We start from the raw sequence: 19,059 nt of genomic DNA on the forward strand, positions 1-19,059 counted from the left end.
TCTGATTTTAGTATGCTTCTCTTTCGTAGCATAGGCACGATTAGAAATTACAAATTAATTAATGATAATATATGCATCGCGTGATCAGCAACGCAAAAGTGGAAAAGGAAAAAAAAAAAAAGGCATTTGATGCGCGCCAAAACTACTAATTATATGACAGATCCGTAAGTGGTCTATAATGCATTTGAATTTGAAGATATGGAAGAACTATTCTCTCTCTAGACGCGTATATAAATTCAACTTTTTATTTAATAGAATATCGCGCGCGCGCGCGCGCATTCAAAGTATATTAAAATTTTTATCAAGAAAAGATCATCTTTTTAATATTTAAACGATTAAATTTCGGATAAAAATTTTGAAACGTTTAAAAAAAATTTTTATTACCTAATTATATTAAAACAATTCTTTTTTTTTTTGGTATTATTTATAATTAATCTGTTTTGTATATGCGTGTGTTGATCGATATTTTAATATTTTGTTCAACAATTAACTCGAATAGGGGACATTCACTCGAAATTAATTTGAATTTAAAAACACTATAAAATTTATCAATTAAATTCTTGCTTGTAGAATCAATACTGAATGAAAACTCGTTCGAATAAATCTAGTTCACCTACTTTCGCATTTCTATAATTTCCGATGCCATCGGCGACAATGCGATGAGTATGAGTCTCGAAAGAGTGACAAATGATACGTTGTAATGAGGCGAGCAAGCGGAGAGACTCTCGCTTTACGTGGTTTAATTGCAAGCATGCTTGCTGGAATATCGAGAAAAAAAAAAAAAGTCATGTGTGCGAGCTAGAATCACTAATGGGATCTACATATATATACAATATGTATATAGACATGGGAGAAGCACCAGCTGAACCATCGATGTACCCCCCCCCCTCCCCCACCCTTCCTGGCTGACCAGCACAACCGCGGACAATCTCTGTTTTTAATTATGACGTTCTCATATTAAGGTTCGATCATTCTATCTGGATCGAAGAACGTTTCTGCGCCATATGGTCATGGTGTTGTAATATTAACAATAAGCACATCGAAGGACGGTCGGAAGTGACGTAATAATTTACAACGAAGTCGCTCGTAAAAGCTCACCTAGTGAATCTCCCTTGTAAGTCGTGAATCGTTCGGGATTTATACAAGAAGTTCTAGATCTGTTTTTTTTTTTTTTTCCAAGTGCTTTGAATGGGTAATATTTATTACTCTTAATTTCTTTTTAAGCAAATAAAGTGTTATAAAATTCATAATATATGACAGCAGACAGCTTTACATAAAAAGATACGAGATAAAATTGACTAAATAATTATAATATAAATTTTCTATATATATATAATTCTATATATATCGTAAAATTTGAGTAAAGTTTATATATGCGTAAAATAAGTTTCCCGGAACAATTTTTAATGTCTCATATATATTTTTCGGACATCCTGTATATCATTGCGGATAATTTATTGATCCTCTAAGAAACCACGGCATTGATTGGGGAGAGCATTACTTCCATAGAATGATTCAAGGGATCCTTTGCTTCAGGATCGATTGTTGCGACCATGAAATCGCGGGGTCAGATGACGGGATCGTAAATCTTGGACACACATATTCGGACCCTCGCGCGCACAAAAGAAGGAAACGCGGCGCATGTATTGTCAGTCCTTCTTGCTCCTTGCTTTCGTTACAATATCTCGCAAAGATCAACGACGACGACGTGCGTCGAATCCTTCTACGTTGGCTGTTTCCTTTCCCGAATATTCTATTCACTAATCGCTTTCGTAAATTCCCAACGGTGATTTGTCGAAAGGACGAAGGTCCCCCGGAAATTCGTAATTTTTCAGGATATTGTTCCCCTATTTTAGCACCGATTTTCAGCAAAATCCTATATATTTACCAACCGAAAAATGTACGGGGACATTTTCTCTTTTGCGAATTCATAGCTAGCAATTCTGAGATCGCAAAAATAACGCTTGGCCTTTAAATTTTATATAAAAATCGTAATTTTATTCGGATAAATCAATAAGTAAAACCAAATGGAATAAAATTAAAGTTAAAACTTGTTGCCAAATATGGAAAGACTCTTGCTTTTATTACATTATTTATTTTTTTCATTCATATGTTATTGCTTATTATTACATTGTAGTTATATTTATTTTATGTAAAAATTATTCAGGCTTTGAAAAGAAAATATATTTATACACAGTTATTAGGAACAAATCGAATGGAAATTTTAATTATCAAGAAAACAGAGAATGTATATACGCATATCTTTAAAAAATTATTTTTCTGGTCAACCCTCTCGAAAAGAGGGTTTATTTTGTTTAGATTACAAAATCGCACAAAAATCTTTGACATTAAAGTATCCTATCTTTCGAAGTATTCTGAGTTTGACTCTACGCCGTAGGGCACAAATATAAAGCAAATGTGCGCCACTTGAGATAAATAAATAATAAAACTCTTAAAAAACGAGATTATATTACTAATACAGGAAATGTAAATTGCCAGGGAGTCCATAATTTAAAAATTTTTTTACGACGAATAAATTTAAGTTAAACGGTATAATTATGTTGCTTTTCTTTTTACCAACACAGGAAATATAAACGATAATCTAAATTACATATAGCGTATAAAACGATGAAAGCGTATGAAAGGACTATTCGCCATAAATCTCGGTAATGCGATCGATCGAGCATGATTGTTCATCGGATGCGATAAATATTCGTTTAACACGAATGGACTATCATTAGAAATTAGGCGATAAAATTTATGATAACGAAACGCTGTAGCACATGATTCACGGTCATAAAACATGGTATCTAGTAGCTTTTTAAATTTTCATAGACGAGCTAATTATCTTTTTAAATTCCTCGAGGTACAGATCGATCAATTTTTTGCAAAGTTTTACTACCTATTCGTTGCCCAGCTTTCGGAGAACGTTTGTCTTTAATCGTAAATGTTCATGGCGTTCTCACGTAACATCAACATTGAAATTGTTTTGATGAGAAAAATATGTGAATTGATATTTCTTTAATATAAAAATATTTTTTTCGAACACGCGCTTATAAACTTGAATTTATCTCTGTGTGTGACATTGAATATAAAAAAGTATTAAAGAATATTGAAAATTTTTCATTTAAAAATACCGTTACAATATAAAATTCATCTTTTTCCTCTGTTAATTAAAAAGCAGAGAAAGAAGAAAAAAGTTAAAAAAATTTTATATCGATAAATACTGTGTAGTTCGCGGAATTTGTGTAGGATATATTAATTAAAAGTTCACAAAATGCTACAATTGTTCGAAACCTTTATGCAGCAAAATTGATCGCCGTTTTTTTGTCTCGTTTAAAATCGAGAGATAATCACGATCTTGTTTCTTTGCAGCTCGTCTGAGAAGAATGAAGCGAGCGAGCTCTGTGGATTTTCCGCTCCGTCGAGCCATTCATTTCGCGGCGATTTACGTTCTACGAGCAATTAAACGTACAATTAGAGTGCGGAGTGTTAGCCAAGATATGTGCGTTTGTGTGTTATGGCTTGTGTACGCTACTCTCTCCCTGGCGCCAATACGCTACATTGAAGAAAGGGGGGGGGGGGAATAATATGGGTACGCGGTAGCTCCGCAAGCCTAATCAATTAACCGTTTTAATCGATCGGCTTCTTCTAACGAGGTCTGTGATTATTTATTCCCAATTCGCTCTCGTGCTGTCAATATTATACCGATGTTACAATCTAATGCTATAATCTAATATAAAGCTAACATTGGAAATTTTATTTTAAAATTGTAATTAGAATCATATAAAATAGAAAAATATTTTAAAATAAAATATCGAGGGGATTCTAGTATCTAGAACTTTTTACGTTATAATATAATTTGTATAAATGCGTTATTCGTGTACCGATTATAAATAATTACTCGCTTCGCAATATGAAAAAATCAAAATAATATTAAATTAAATAAAATCGAACTCGCGAGTTAATAACTGTAATTATTACAATTACCAACAAGTGCGATATAATATAAATAAAAAGTAATATAAAAATACACACATCCGCGTGCATTCTCGGATGCAGCCTGCATTTACATCGAGAGGCGCACTTACCCCTCCATATATAGGGTGTCAATAACTATATACGGGTGGCAACCCGTTCTCGCGAGATTTCTTCAGGGATTGAGGGAGTGACGTGTATATACAGAGAAGAGAAGAAAAGCAACCGAGAAACGACTCGCGAACGACGATGTGTACGCTTCGGGAATGCACGATGTAGCCGGTGACCGTGCAAAAATCCGCGACTCCTAGGAACGACCTAGGATTCCCTCCATTTCTGCCATATATGTACACATGCACATTCGAGATTGCGACGAACGCGAACCTGCGACCTGCGAATCTCAACCTGAGGATTCTCCTCTCATTATCAACATTAAAATCTTGAATGTGCCAGAGTGTAATGGAGCAAAATTATAAATTATCTTCATTTTTATATTTTTGTTTAGAAAGATTTTTATCTATTTGTTAATTAATGTCTACTAATCGGTTGGTTAATTAGAAGAGTTATAAAAAGCTTTGCTCTTTTTTTTTTTATGACAAAGAGTTTCGATCAATCAATTTTCTTTCTTACGTAATAATAAGATTATGGAAGAGATATATAATTTTTTTTTTTTTTTTGTTACGCAATAGAATTTGAGAATTTAATATGCAAAATTTAATTTTTGTAGCAATCAATTTTCTCACGTACGATATATCAAGGATGGCAAAGAGGTTACCGTGTTGTACGAGCAACGCGCGAGAGAAATGTGGCATACTTAGAGGATCGCGATATCTTGCGAGATAAACGTGAGTCTAGTGTAACACGAAATCTTGAAAATGAAAAATCTGGCCTTCCGTTGGTGAAAATTGAATGCCGCATGATTCTGTTAGAAAATATGAACATCTCATTAGATTATTAAATATACAGAGATAGCTCGAAAATTTCATCGATGTCTTTTTTATTTCTATAATTTGGGTTCTTTAACTTTCAATTTAAGTGAAAGTCGTTCACAATGTAGCTTAATGAATAAGGCTGATAATGAGTATAAAAAATTGTGTTTATAAACAATTTATAAATAATAAAAACAATTTATAAATAATAAAGTTTTTCGTCCATTGTTTAACGTTTAATTTTTTACCGTAATATTTTATTATTGCAAAATTAGCAGCTAATATATAAGAAAGAATAACTTACTATTTAATAAGTAAGCCGCTTAATACAATGAAGCAAGATTTTGTTAATATCATCATTATCTCTTATCATTAATATCATCAATAAATTCTGACTACTTGATATTTTACAAGCTTGCGATATACTTTAAGCAATACACGCGCCTATCGATATTCTTACGCATTTCTAAAAAAAACTACAGACTACCAACCTACAGCAAGATAAAGACATTCTGATTAGATAGATATTCGATAATTATCGTGTAGATAACACGTGATAACGTATCAGAAGGTATCCGGATTCATCGGATGTGCATCTGAGAGAGACTCGATGGATTCAGACGAATAATCACACGTTGCACAATTACTTTCTTTTCTAATCCCCTCTTTCGATGATCCAAGTCGTCGTTTTAATATAATCCACGAGTTAATAAATCAAGTGACGATACTTGAAATCATATCACGCTATCACATCCCGATCACGATCGTGAACAAAATATTGGAGGATCACGTAGATCGCGATCGATTCGCGTACCGATGATACACGTGCGACGTCGAGCACTGCGCGACGCCAACTGAGCGCTTGAGCGCGTGAAGCGTGAAGAACACTTGGTACTCGGCGATGGTCTATGTCTACGCGTCAACGGGGCCCGAGCGACGCCAGATCCTATTGGTCGACGAGACAAGATCTTCGTGGTCCCGCGGCCAGTCGGCTGCAGGTGCATCCGCGTGAGTAAACGCGCTGCACATGGCGCGCGCTTTTCGAAATAGACACGTTTTGTCCAATATCGATACTTTTATGCTCACTCGATATATCGGGGGAGGGTATTATTCTATATTGGAAAAATATATTTAATATTCGATGTCTTACGTAAGTATAAATATTTCCAAGTAATACTTTTGCGTTGTGATATTTAAGAAATTAAATTCAAATTAAATTGAAAAATTGGGATTCAGAATTAAATCAATTATTAAATTAATTAAGATAAAAAATTATTTAGTTAAATCAGTTTTTAAATGAAAATTAAAATTTATGCAGAAGATAAGTTGTGCAAGATAAATGAAACTTACAAGGTTAAAATATTTTTAGACATATTGACACGGATTCTTGATATAGAAGCTGACAATCGCAATATATAGATAATCGCATGCCATACAGATCACCGCAACAGGTTACAGGGGCTTCAAAGTTCATTAGAGAATACTCGCTTGTAGGCCCGCCAATTGTCGATTAATTACAACTAATCATCCACGCCAATTTGCTCTGTTTCCATGAGACTAACTGCATGTGTCCCGCTCGCGACGATGATAGATCCGGTCGTGTCACTATCCGCAATTACAGCGACAACGTTTTGCGCTAATCATCGCATGCTCGTTGCGGCGAACAATCGTGGCAATAGATAACGAGCAAAGTTCAGTATTAACAGATCTATATATAAAATTCAAGCAACACAAAAATAAGATCGTCATTGTATGTATATGTGTATAGTACTCACGTTTGTAGAAAGTTGACTTGTTAACGAGTGCACCTTTTCTTGAGCGTCTAACAGCTCGCGACGCAATTTTCTCAATTCGTGAGCCTGCTTCTCTTCAGCCGAGCTGTAAAGACTGCTCGCGGTAGACACCAGCGATACCGAAGAGCCGTGAACTGAAGCAAATTCAAAAGATTCCGTTTTTTATTGCACATTAATTGTAACTTGCAATTAATTATCGATTCGAACTTTCATTCTAGAATCAATATTAATTATTCGATGAACTTTTAAAATTTTTAATCTGATTACACAAAGAACATTGAACTTCAAAAATTATATTAATTTTATCATTATTATATATAAATCTACAAATCTACAATAATACAGATTAATTTTCAAAGTTTTCCTTATTTTACAATTGCTAAAAATTTTTACATCGCTTTAAGATAATTTCTATAATATAACTTTTTTTCTACATTAAATGAGAATTTCTTATAAGAAATTAAATTTAAATTACAATTTACTATTTTTGTAAAACTTTTTCCTCTTGCATTTATTACTTTTACTATTTTTCCCTCTTGATTATATATTCTTATTACTCTTTCTCTTCATTGCTAATTACTATTCTTTTTGCTGTCTTTTCTTTAAATCAGTGTGTGTGTGTGTGCGCTATTTTTCTCTTTGCTACTCTTTTATTCCTTTTGCTACCAAGAGCATTATTTTCTTTCGCTTCTAATTAACTATTCGGTTTGCTTCCATTAGCAACGTATAATCAACTTTCGACTCCAACACATTTTAAAATTAATTAAGAAAGAATTCAGTGCAATATTGATCTATTTCTGTTTTTCAACATTCAAAAAAATTAATCTTAAAAATGATATTAGCTTTTCCAAATTCTTAACAAAAGTTATACGGATATTTTTATTTTTCTAATGATGATACTCACTGTCATCGTCTTTGTGCACGTGCTGATACAAGTTTGGTGGTTGCCGCGAAGTGTGCGTGGGTGTCGGTGACGTTGGCTGGGACCAATGCTGGCCGGTGCATCCTGCTGATCCCACGGGAACACTGTAATATGGTTCTACCCCAACCCCCATGCCTATTCCGACTTCCTCGCCTACCGACGATGAAGCACCACTACCGCGCGCTAGCATCGACGGATACATCTTTTCGCTCTTTGTAGATCTGTGAAAACACAAGCGCAACGTGTTCTCTAGAGATTACCCTCGAGGCGTTTCTAAATGATGTTCTCCTATCAAGCCAGACTCCGAGAGGATCGCCTTTCAGCTCGAGTTTATTTTATCGATATCAATACCACCACCATCTAGCCAATATCAAAGTTAAAATATCGAAATCGAATATATTCAGCGTTGAAAGGAGTGTCTTATCGTTGATATATTATCGAAAAATTGATACTGCAATTTTCAACAGCGAAACTTTGCTTTTGATCCTCTATTAAAGTATTTTAAATCATAATTTAATATATTGCATTTATAATTTTGCAATCATTTCTCTCTGGTTTTGATTTTATTTATTATTATCTATGTAATATTAAACACACGCATTGTCGCATGCTTGTAAAGACCGATGCTCGAAAGAAAATTGTTTTTTTTTTTTTTATTGAGAATTTACTGTAAATCTTTTGTTTTCACTGCTATTTTGTTAAAAAAGCACACCTCCGTTTCTTAAATTTGATATTACGTAAATTATTTTTCGTTTTTTATATTTATATTTAATGCTTTCATTTTTCAAATTCTTCAAAATTTAAAGAAATTCTTCTTCTCATCTTTGTTCATATTTAATTCTTATAATTTTATGACAATTTTTGGAAACTTTATGAAATATTATCGGTTATTAAAATACAAAATTGAAAAATAATTATAAAAATCAAATTAAAAACGGATAGAATATCGTTATTTTTTATCGAATAATACTTTTAAAATAAAAATTATTTTAGGAGAACGATATTTATGTTACGTTCCGGAAGAGCGAAAGTTTACAAGCATCTCTCGGTGAAGGATCAAGAGTATCAGTCGCGAGTTGCTTTAGCCGGCAAAAGAGGACTTCGAGTATTTCGGTTAACCCCGGCAACGAGAAATACGTTTGTCTACCAGTCGAGTGCGCGCGCAATTAGTCGATCCCAGAAAAAGCCTCTAATTAAAAGATAAGCTTACTTCCACTTGACAAGAGAACCACTTCTTGAGATGGTTTGCAGCATCGCGTACATTCAATTTCGTGGCAATCGAGCGAGAGCTACCGATCCATCGAATCGATATTCCGACTTAAATTTATCATTATTTTCCTAATCAAATATTGTTCGATTAATCAAACGAACAATATTATGACTCTAAAGTTATGTAATATTCTTATATAACGATGTTGAGCAAGTATACAGCAGATAATGAATAAATACATAGCAGATATATATTCTGCTTTCAATCTTGGCCTAGAATATTGATGAAGCATCGCGCATGCATGCAGCTACACAAGCAACACGATTGAAAGATGTACTTTGGCACAATAGGCAACGTCGAATCTGCGACAGGAATAACTATCAGCACAATATATCGAAGACACGTAGAAAACACTCGGTGAATTATATTTGCGTGATAGAGTGAGTTCTGTAATCTTCGGAAAATCTAGAATCTAAGAAGTCAAAGATTCTAGAAGTCGAAGATTTTAGAATTTATGATTCTTCGTTATTTCAGAAAGATCTCTAATATTTTGAAGTCTATAATTTCAAAATTTTTTGGACATGCATATTTCTAATGCAGGCTTCTGGATCATAGAATCCAAAGATTCTAGGAGTCGAGGCTGCAATAAATCTTAGAATTTATGATCTTTAAAACCAAAAATTTTGGAATTTACTCTACATTTCAAAATCTAAGAAATTTAAAAAAATCGAGGATCCAATAATCTTAGAATCTATAATTTCGAAATCTAAAAATTTTACAATCTAGACTTTTATATTCTAAGATAGAGAGATTCTGGAAGAGATTTTAAAATTTATGATTTTCGATTTCAAAAATTAATTGCTTTTCTGTAAGTTTTTAAATTTAAAGATTTTAAAAGCTCTGTTTCTAGATTCTAAAATTGTTATTAATATACACTGTAAAAAATCTTCGAATGCGAGGATTCGATTAAACGTGGGTCTTGAAAAATCCGCGAGTGCGTGTGAGAGCGATTCTCGAGTGCGTATGTGTGTATTACGACTCTATGTTTTTTGATACTTATGCATGAAAAAGGCTCGCCGAGTGTATACTATCGCACTACCTTGGGAATGTCCTGTCCCGCAGATGGCTAAAACGGTCAATCAAATTGTTCTACGTTATTTCACGGTTGGATTGATTAATTAAAGAGTAAGTGAGAGAAGAGAGCCGAAAAAAAAGAGAAAAGCTAGACGATTGAGAACTGATCAAATGTTGAAGTCGTTCGCATTTTCTAAGTATGCTATAATTATAATATTATGCATACCGCGCAATCAAATCAAAATTGAAATATGCCTTCACGATAATGGACATTTGACTCAAATATACAAAGTAGAAGTCAAATTATGTTTCTAATTTTATATGTATACATACACGTATATATTTTTTATTAATATTAAGAAAAAATATATATTAATATTGTATTTAATCTATAATTAAAAATACTTTTATATTTTCTTAATATAACATTTAGTTACCAAAAGATTGTGGAGTTTTAAAGTGTCATATATTATGGAATTTGTTTATATAGTGCTATTATATTATTTTAAATTAAAATATTATATAAAGAACTTTTTAAAAATTACTTAAGCAAATGAAAATCAATGAACGAGATATTGAAAATTCTCACCTGATGGAGTTACTCCTGTTTAACCTGGGCGGTGCCGGAGATCCCGTCGAGTCCCTTTGATGCATTAAAAGACGAGCATGTGTTAAGCTCGCGCGATGCGAGCCTAATGATTCCACGCTGTCTGCCTCGCATAAACCCATTCCTAAACAAAATCATGGTTCCAAGTTAAAAACAAAATTGTATATGTATTTTGTAAAACAAAAAAAAAAAAAATTTTTAAATAAAATGAAATAAATACAAAATAAATATAAAAATTGACATATTGATCAAAATTTTTATACATTATCTTTGAATTTAATATTAAAAAAAATTATTATATTTTGATCAAATTACCTTGAGATCGTCCGCTAGGCGTGTACGTATTGCTATGTCTCATCCACGAAGTGGTATAGGGACTGTTGGGCGTGCCGTAATAGCCCTGAAGATCAGGTGCCGCATAATTACTGCACGTATCGCTGAGACTACCGTCAGACGGTTTCAGTACTCGGGGTGAAAATGAGGTATTCGCCGGTCCAACACCAATTCCTCTTTCGCGATGATGAGCGGAGGCGAAGAGAGCGGTGAATTCTGGACTACCTGGCTTCGGCAAACTCTGAGAGCCCAACATGAGACGATCCCGGACTGATTGAGAGAGCTGACTGGCACTGGGACCGGTGAGACTATAGCTCTTATAGTGATGACCCTGGTTGGATCCTGAGGAGTTGGCTTGCAATTCCGTCGTGCACGTTTGCGTGCCGCCGGATACTTTAACCTGCACCCAGAAGATAAACAACTCTAACTTAATCGATTCTAATTGATTCTTCAAAATCCAGAGATTTCAAATTTGCGATTATAATTTCTAGAATTCTAGAAGATTTAGAATTAAAAGATTTTAATATCTATAATTCTAGACACACAAGAATTAATAACTTTTACACTACCTTGGTCCTTGGCACAGCGCTAACTTGAGCCGTCCTAGTGGCGTCCTTGTTGCCATTTTGAACACCGTTGGGACTCGGACTAGTGCCCGCACTGTGTCTTTTAACGTAGCCGAAACTTTGCGGTACCCCGCGAACCTTGCTACTTCCGCTGGTCGACGTACCTGACGAAACTTTCTGTGGTTTCTCGCCATTCGCATATTCGGCCATGGCCTGCTTCCGATGCTTATCCTGTATATTTCAATCATTTTATTCAAATTATTAATATATTATATATAACAGAATAGAAGAAGCTGTTTTTGTGATTTTAATTTAAATTATAAATTAATAATCTCATCGTAGCTCTATTTTTTTTTTTTACAAGATTATCAATTTCATTATTCAACTATTGATATAAGATTAAGATCAAACAATCAATTTTAATATTTATCTGTCTAAATAATATCAACAACAATATAAAAGAATATGGCTACAAAGAAATATCGAGAACTAAAAATTTCAATATTTCTTGAAATATCTCACCTGCGATCTTCTGGAGGGACTAGGACTGGGAGGTGCACCCTCCTTGTCTCTCTCCCTTGCGGCACCCGCCTCGATATATTTCTTCCATTGTTGGCTATTGGAGCTGTTGCTAGAACTGTTCGAACCTTGCTGTTGCTGTTGTTGTTGTTGTTGCTGCTGCTGCTGATGCTTAAAGGCCGAGCTCTCAGTTTGCTGAGAGCTGTCGGACTTTTTTACGTGCGGATGATGACCGCCGGGATGTCCGCGTGAGCCCACGACACGGTACATCAGGTTATGACTGTTACCTTGCTGCGCCCCTTGGGGGGTGGCCGAACCTCCGCCACCCCCCACAATCACGCCCCCTCCGCCTGGCACCCTCTATTTTCCACAGAGATAATGTATATATATGTTAATTATATATAAGTTGTATATTTTAATATATTCAGAAATCATGTATAATTATACAATATTTCTTAAAGTTATATTTAAAAAGAAAATATAGGAGATATTAAACAAAAATTTATAGTAAAGCGATTCTGAGATTATCTATTAGTTTTATGTTAGATATTTTATCGACATTTATTGTCAATAAATTGTTAAAAATGTTGAGTATCTAAAATGAGATCGATATCACTGTCATCATCCGCGTAATCAGTTGAAGACTCATAATAAGAGGGGTATCGATTTCCAAGCTTGATAAAAGTCAGAACCCTTGTGGCATGATTCAGAGCATAGGCGCCACCACGACGAGACGCTACAACAATTTTCGTTGCTATTCTCATCCTCTATTCATATCCTATTTTTTGTATAAGTGCGATATTATATAATAATAAGAATAATACGTAACATTATTCGAGAAATAAATTCGATGAATATAAAAATATAATCCTGTGTCTAAGAGACAGAGAGAAAGAGATCATTGATAATTAACAAGGATTTTTTTTTTTTTTTTTTTAAAGAAAATTCTGAAAATCATTACTTAATTTTTTCCCTAAAAAAGATGTACAAATTTCTGAAATGAATAAGAAGAATAAGAAATCTGACGAAATCTTTGAAAACTGAAATATTCATCAAAACGAAATAAGGGTGTAAGCTATTCCACCATCTTTCTACATGCAGAATCGCGAATGACTCACAGGGGTGGAAGCAGAAAGGCTCTTTGGATTTTTACGACAAGGATCGTAAACGTACGCATAGAAAAACCATAAATGCGGCACAAAAGATCCGCCTTTTTTTCTACCAGTCTGTCTGCAAAGAACCACATCCACATCGATTCATTCTTCTTTTTCCATATAATATTGCTTTCTCCTTTATTTAAAAAAGATAACTGAAAGTTTCAACTACGTTCTGTATCAGCAATATGAGAATTTTAATTATAAGCGAATGATTTGCAAGGCAAATGATTTTAATTATACAATACTTATATCTTCTCCCGTACACCGATCTTCATTTTCGCCATTTTTCTGCTTTCTATATTTAATTTTTTTTTCTAATCTCCGAATTTATTACATTTCTACTTTTCATATTTTTTTATCTCTGATATTTTGCCACTTTCCTATTTTTTCTGAGTTTGATTTTTCCATCACTCTCAAACTTGCTTTCTTCGATCATTAATATTTAATTCTTTTTACTCTACTGAATTTATCATTTTTTCATATCGAAGTCGATACGTCACACGTTAGACGCAATCAACCTTGTCGGCAGGAAACAACAAACATTCGCGTGCCTTTGAAGTACGCGAACCGGGTGCAGAGAGTCCAAATAAACCGGGCGCACCTCTCTTCCGAGTAGATGGTTTTCCGAGACTCTTTCGTGGCACAGAGTCTGGGGTTTATTTTTTGAAATCCCCGGCGTAGAAACAACCCATTTTTTACGATCGTACAGCATGCAGCACAGCAAGGCGACGACGCCTCGAGTGTTGATTGGGATGATATCGATTTGTCGTCTCGAGGACAATTTTCGAACAAAGAACGAGAATTTCTTTCTCTTCAGTTTATGTTTCCCTTCAGAATTATATCTATTGTAGTATAGAAGACTCCATATAATATAGTCTTCTAGTACTCCACACATTATCGTAAATATTCTTTAGCTAATATTTAGAATCATTATTTCATATAAAATTATGATGCGGAGAGATAAATGATTAAAAATTAAGATTTTCTCAAGGTGTTTCCAACAAATTTTGAACGGTAATATTATTTCGCTGCTCATTTAATTATTCCATTGATTTTAAATCAGAGAAATTACTCACCATGAATTTTCTCTTCTACGTGATAAAAGTTTGCAATTCTCCTTATCCTTCACACATGACAAACATTTTTCTCTATTGCAATTTTATTTTATTGTAGATTATTTCATTCATTCTTTCTTTTCTCTATTCCTTTTCATAAAAATTTTTATTATTTTTAATCATGATTATACATACAAAGTATTTTACAATAGAACTGCAATGTTATATTCTATATGAAAAGTATAATTTTTTTAAATTTTTGTACAAATTCATTCAGATTGTGTAAATTAAAAGTAATTAATTGATTTTACATAAATTATTATTCCTGGAATAAATTCAAGTCGCAATCACAAAACACCTAAGTAATCAATTGAAGCTGATTGTGTCGTAATAACCGGCAAATCTACGATGATCTATTATGTGGATTTTTCTATGCAAAAAATTAAAGATGTTCTTATCAACAGCGACAATTTCAAAAATTTTATCTAAAAAAATTTTAGTATTTTATTAACTAAATAAAAAAATATAAATTTTCTAACTAAAAAATTTAAGGGATGATTTCTTGATTTTTACACACTATTCTTTATCATTGCCTGCTGGATTACGTATGACACATTAATCTACTGATAAATTTTCTATTTGAAATAGTTTATATATATATAGACTTTTTTATTTAATTTTATTTAATAAGGGGTAGTTCCTTACTATCCTCGATACCGTTTTCACTCTGATGAGGCTACACTCGATATTACTTCATCAATTAAGACAATTTATGTTCACCGCGATTTTCACCCCAAAAAATATAAAGGGCAGCGCTTTATCACCCCCGCACATTCGCCACGATTCCGAACGTAACATACGAGGCGTCCGAATGTTAACCGCCGACTGTGAGGGTCGACGATCCATAGCTCACCGGTCCTCTCGCCCCCATTTCTCCCGCGCACACCGTGTAATATTACTAACCGGGAAGTGTATACTCGCCCTCCCGAATACTGCACCCGTCATCTACAGGGTGCCGCAGAAGTAAAACGACTCGATTCAATTTACGATAAGAGCACAAAGATCAAGATTTTACATTCACACTTGAATTGCATTTTTTTTCTAACTGATATTTTATTTATTATAGCTTTAAATTTTTTTAATTTATTTGTTAACATTTATAGAATGTCTATGTAATTCTTATAAAAAAATTTCTCCCTCCCAATTATGGATAATTACTACGTATTAAACATTAATTATAAAGTTGTCAAGAAAACTGTCTTTCAGAATTTAGAGCGCGGTATTTTAATTTCATCCTAAAAGGAGAGACATATATACATGTTATATTTTAATTTCAAGTTAAAATTCTGCCCGTATACAGATCTCATTAAATATTTTTATAAATCAAAAAGGAGCTATTTTTTTTCGTCCAAAAAAAGAATATAAAGTGTTTTATCCTAATTAAAATGTTGGATTATAATACTATCAGAGAAAAAGAGAGAGAGAGAGAGAGAGAGAGAGAGAGTAAAAAATAGATTGTTTTTTATTTCGGAAGGTACGATGTTTTTGCGAGCTCGTTTGCCCTAAAGCACCGTTTAATCGACTTGATTTACGTCCGAAAGGCTACAAAAGAGAAGCATTAACTTGGTCAGCGATAAGAAGATCATGTACGAGCCGAGTTTCCTATGTTCCCGTTTCCTTATCTCGAAGGGGTTCGAAAAGGGTTGTTACACCGGAACCGATAGCTCTCGTTTAAGATGGGCCTTACGCGACAGTGAGCGAGTCGATAGTTCAAGACCAGCGGATTAGAGAGAGAGGATTATCCGGGAACGACGTAAAACGTAAAGACATCTTCGAAGGAAAAAAGTCACCCTTCTTGCTATAATCCTTCTACTGTAATTCGATCGCTCTATATGTATGAATACATATCATGAAATGAAAGAAACTTTATAAATTTTAGTTATATCAATGTGTATCAATAGTATTATAAGTAGTAAATTAATAATATTTATAAAAGATTTTATTATGATTAAAATTAAATGTGTGTGGAAAAAATTAAACGATATAGTATAAATAAATAATAAATAAATAATTAATATATAGAGCGCCTTCCGCAAACCTCTAAATTTCCATTTAAGAGCAGATTCTCTGATCAATTTAAAATGATTTTTTTCCTCAGCGAGAAAATGTCGAGAATGTCATCATTTTTTGCAGACTTCCATTTTTTGCTATTATATCTTTGTAATTAACAATAAACTTTAAATTAAAATTTTATTAAAGTAAAATCCACCTCTGAAATTGATTGAAAAATGTAATTGTATTAATCTTTTAACTCCTTTTAACATAAAGTTTGGTTTGCGAAAAAGCTTTTTTTTTTTCAATTGTTTATAACTCAAAAATTATTAAAGTCTCAACATTTTGAGGAAAAATCATCTTCAAATTGGCCAGAGAATCCGCCCTTAAAAGGATATTCGGTGGTTTTGAATTATCCTATATATATCAATATTATTATAATATTTCGATCAAATAAATAATTATATAATACCCATAATCAAATATAAAGAAGGAGAAAATTTATATCTGAAATAACTGTTATATTAAAAATTTGAAATATTGAAATATGCAATTAAATTTTGATTATCTATCTCAAACTTTCGAAATAAAGATCAGCTTAAATATATCATTTTCTATAAATTCGTACTGCAGCCATAAACATTTAATTAATAATTATTACAGGGCTCAGCGACCGCCGAGATCGCAATTCAGTTGTGGTAAATGGCTCGTCAAAAGGAATGAAGAAGGATAGGGGACAGCAGTTATTATTTCATTATAATAATCGTCGTTAAAAAGGACGTTTATGTCGATATGATTTTAAAGCTATTAAAATGGTCGATTTGCGGCCGTGCAGTACCATAATGTACGGATAATTAATGGGTTGGCTTTTAACGGAAGAAAAAGTTATCGTGTGCGGTCTATCTTTGAAAAGAAAATGCTCATTATCCATCGGCTAGTTCTATTAAAAATTAATTCAACAAAAGTCGATTATTTCTGAAATAGAATATAAGCAAAAAGTTAAAAAAGCTTATTTCGATATAAAGATGTAGTTTAATTTTTTCCTCTTTTCTTTAATAAAGTTGTGAGTAACTTCAACGTAGTATATTTTCATATAATCAAAATAAGAAACAGAATTAAGAAAAAATAATTTTTAATCAATCAAAGTTTTTATTTAAGTCTGACATATCGCAAATATTTTTGTACACATTTATGTTCCTTTTATTCTAAACTTTTTTCCATACAAGAAGGAAATGGAAGGAAACAAAAAAAAAGCAGAAGGGAAAACTGCAGCATTTATTATTTCATTTGATAGATATTTATTCTATTCAACAACAATCTGCTGTGAGATCCGGTTGCAAACTGCTTGCAACGCGAATAATTTTTTTTCGCGTTCTCTTTCTCTCTTAAATATATATATATTTTTTATCAAATTTTTCATTTACTTCAGAAAATGTGATATTATAATTTTTAAGCGTGTTACCATGTGATTGAAAAGAATAGAATAATAAAATTAATATTATATATATGTTTACGTATATTTAATACGTTTACGTGTGTGTGTGTGTTTACGTATATTTAGTACTTATAATACCTATAGCCAATTTATTAATATTTCCATAATAATTTCGAATATTTTAATAAAAATTATTTTATGTTTTAAATAGGAGCAACAATTTTTCTCCTTTCAATATTATAAGATTAATTTTATTATTTTACAAAATTATGATAAAAAGTCGTCTAATAATAAAAATATTAAAACTTTGGTTTCCATTTTTGTTTCGTTCTATCTCGAAAATTTATTTTACCGAAAATTTTTTGAAACGGAAAAAGAGCCAGCCATGATGCGAAAGTTATTATTTGTATATTGGAACGAATCTTTGAAGGCAGGGGATGGGAAAGCAGAAGAAAAGACAAAATAATGACAACAGGCAAATATTGAGAGAAAGCTTGGAAAGATTACCGTCGTAAAGACAAATGGCATTTTCGTAAAAACGGTTTGAATGATACGAGAAATTGTTTTTTCAAAACTGATCCAACTGAAAAGAAAATTTCGAAAACATGAATAGATAGTTAGAAAAGAGTCTAAAGAAGGTCAAAAGAGCAACGTCATTACTTTGATGCGTTATTACTTTCGTGAATTCCACTTGGGAAGAGAATGGACTTTTAGGTCTATACATATTAAAATGCATTCATATTGCGCATCAAATATGACTTAAATATGTTTTTAAAAAAAATTACAAAGATTGTATAATTAAACTTTTGCATAGAAATCGGTTTAATTTAATTTCTGATTATACCTTTATATTGCATAAATTTTTATAATTTTATTTGTGTATTCTTTTTGTTCTTAATTTTAGATTGTTAATTAAAGATTGTCAATTCTGATTTTGTTAAGAAAAAAAGAAAGAAAATTACATGCGGTAATATAAGAACGGAAGAACGTAGAAATTTTCTAAAGCGAGATTTTTAACAGTGAGATTCGCAAACGAGAAAGTCATTTTTTTTAAGGTGGAGATACCTTAGTACGCGACAGCTGCGCGATGCAACAGCTGACGCGCACACATACTCCATACTTTGAGACTGGATTGGTATAGGTTTATAAGACTGTGTTTGTGCATATATCGTCGCTCTTTGCCCTTCTATACTGATTTTGGTGTTAATTAAAAAGAAGATTGATCAATACTGTCGCACGAAATTTAACTCTGCTTCAAATAATCAAAGAAAGAAATAATGAGAAAGATTCATATTCAACAAAGCTTCAGATAAAAATTTCTTAACTTATTTAAAAAAATTACTCATTTAATTGAGAGATTTAAAGATGTTGAAAAATATTTTTTATAAATTTATATTAATTGTATTAAAATATTATTAATAAATATTTG

At 32.5% G+C, this 19,059-nt stretch overlaps 1 protein-coding gene across 4 annotated transcripts in view; it reads right to left on the minus strand.

The window, feature by feature from the left end:
* The window catches only part of Sick (sickie), a 156,270-nt gene that overhangs the window by 24,445 nt on the left and 112,766 nt on the right, over window positions 1–19,059 (minus strand). For 3 of the 4 annotated variants that reach the window (XM_070303075.1, XM_070303074.1, XM_070303077.1), the window contains 7 exons: window positions 11,935–12,291; window positions 11,416–11,643; window positions 10,829–11,246; window positions 10,496–10,637; window positions 9,932–9,958; window positions 7,605–7,843; window positions 6,683–6,834 (listed from right to left, as the gene is read on the minus strand). In XM_070303075.1, coding sequence (XP_070159176.1) covers window positions 6,683–6,834; window positions 7,605–7,843; window positions 9,932–9,958; window positions 10,496–10,637; window positions 10,829–11,246; window positions 11,416–11,643; window positions 11,935–12,291 — 1,563 coding nt within the window. The remainder of the gene's footprint in view (window positions 1–6,682; window positions 6,835–7,604; window positions 7,844–9,931; window positions 9,959–10,495; window positions 10,638–10,828; window positions 11,247–11,415; window positions 11,644–11,934; window positions 12,292–19,059) is intronic. The other variant, XM_070303076.1, reaches the window with a different exon arrangement.

This window comes from Polyergus mexicanus, unplaced genomic scaffold (assembly GCF_030449975.1).
Source record: "Polyergus mexicanus isolate NDT 795.1 unplaced genomic scaffold, iyPolMexi1.0 SCAF_10, whole genome shotgun sequence".
NCBI lineage: Eukaryota > Metazoa > Arthropoda > Insecta > Hymenoptera > Formicidae > Polyergus > Polyergus mexicanus.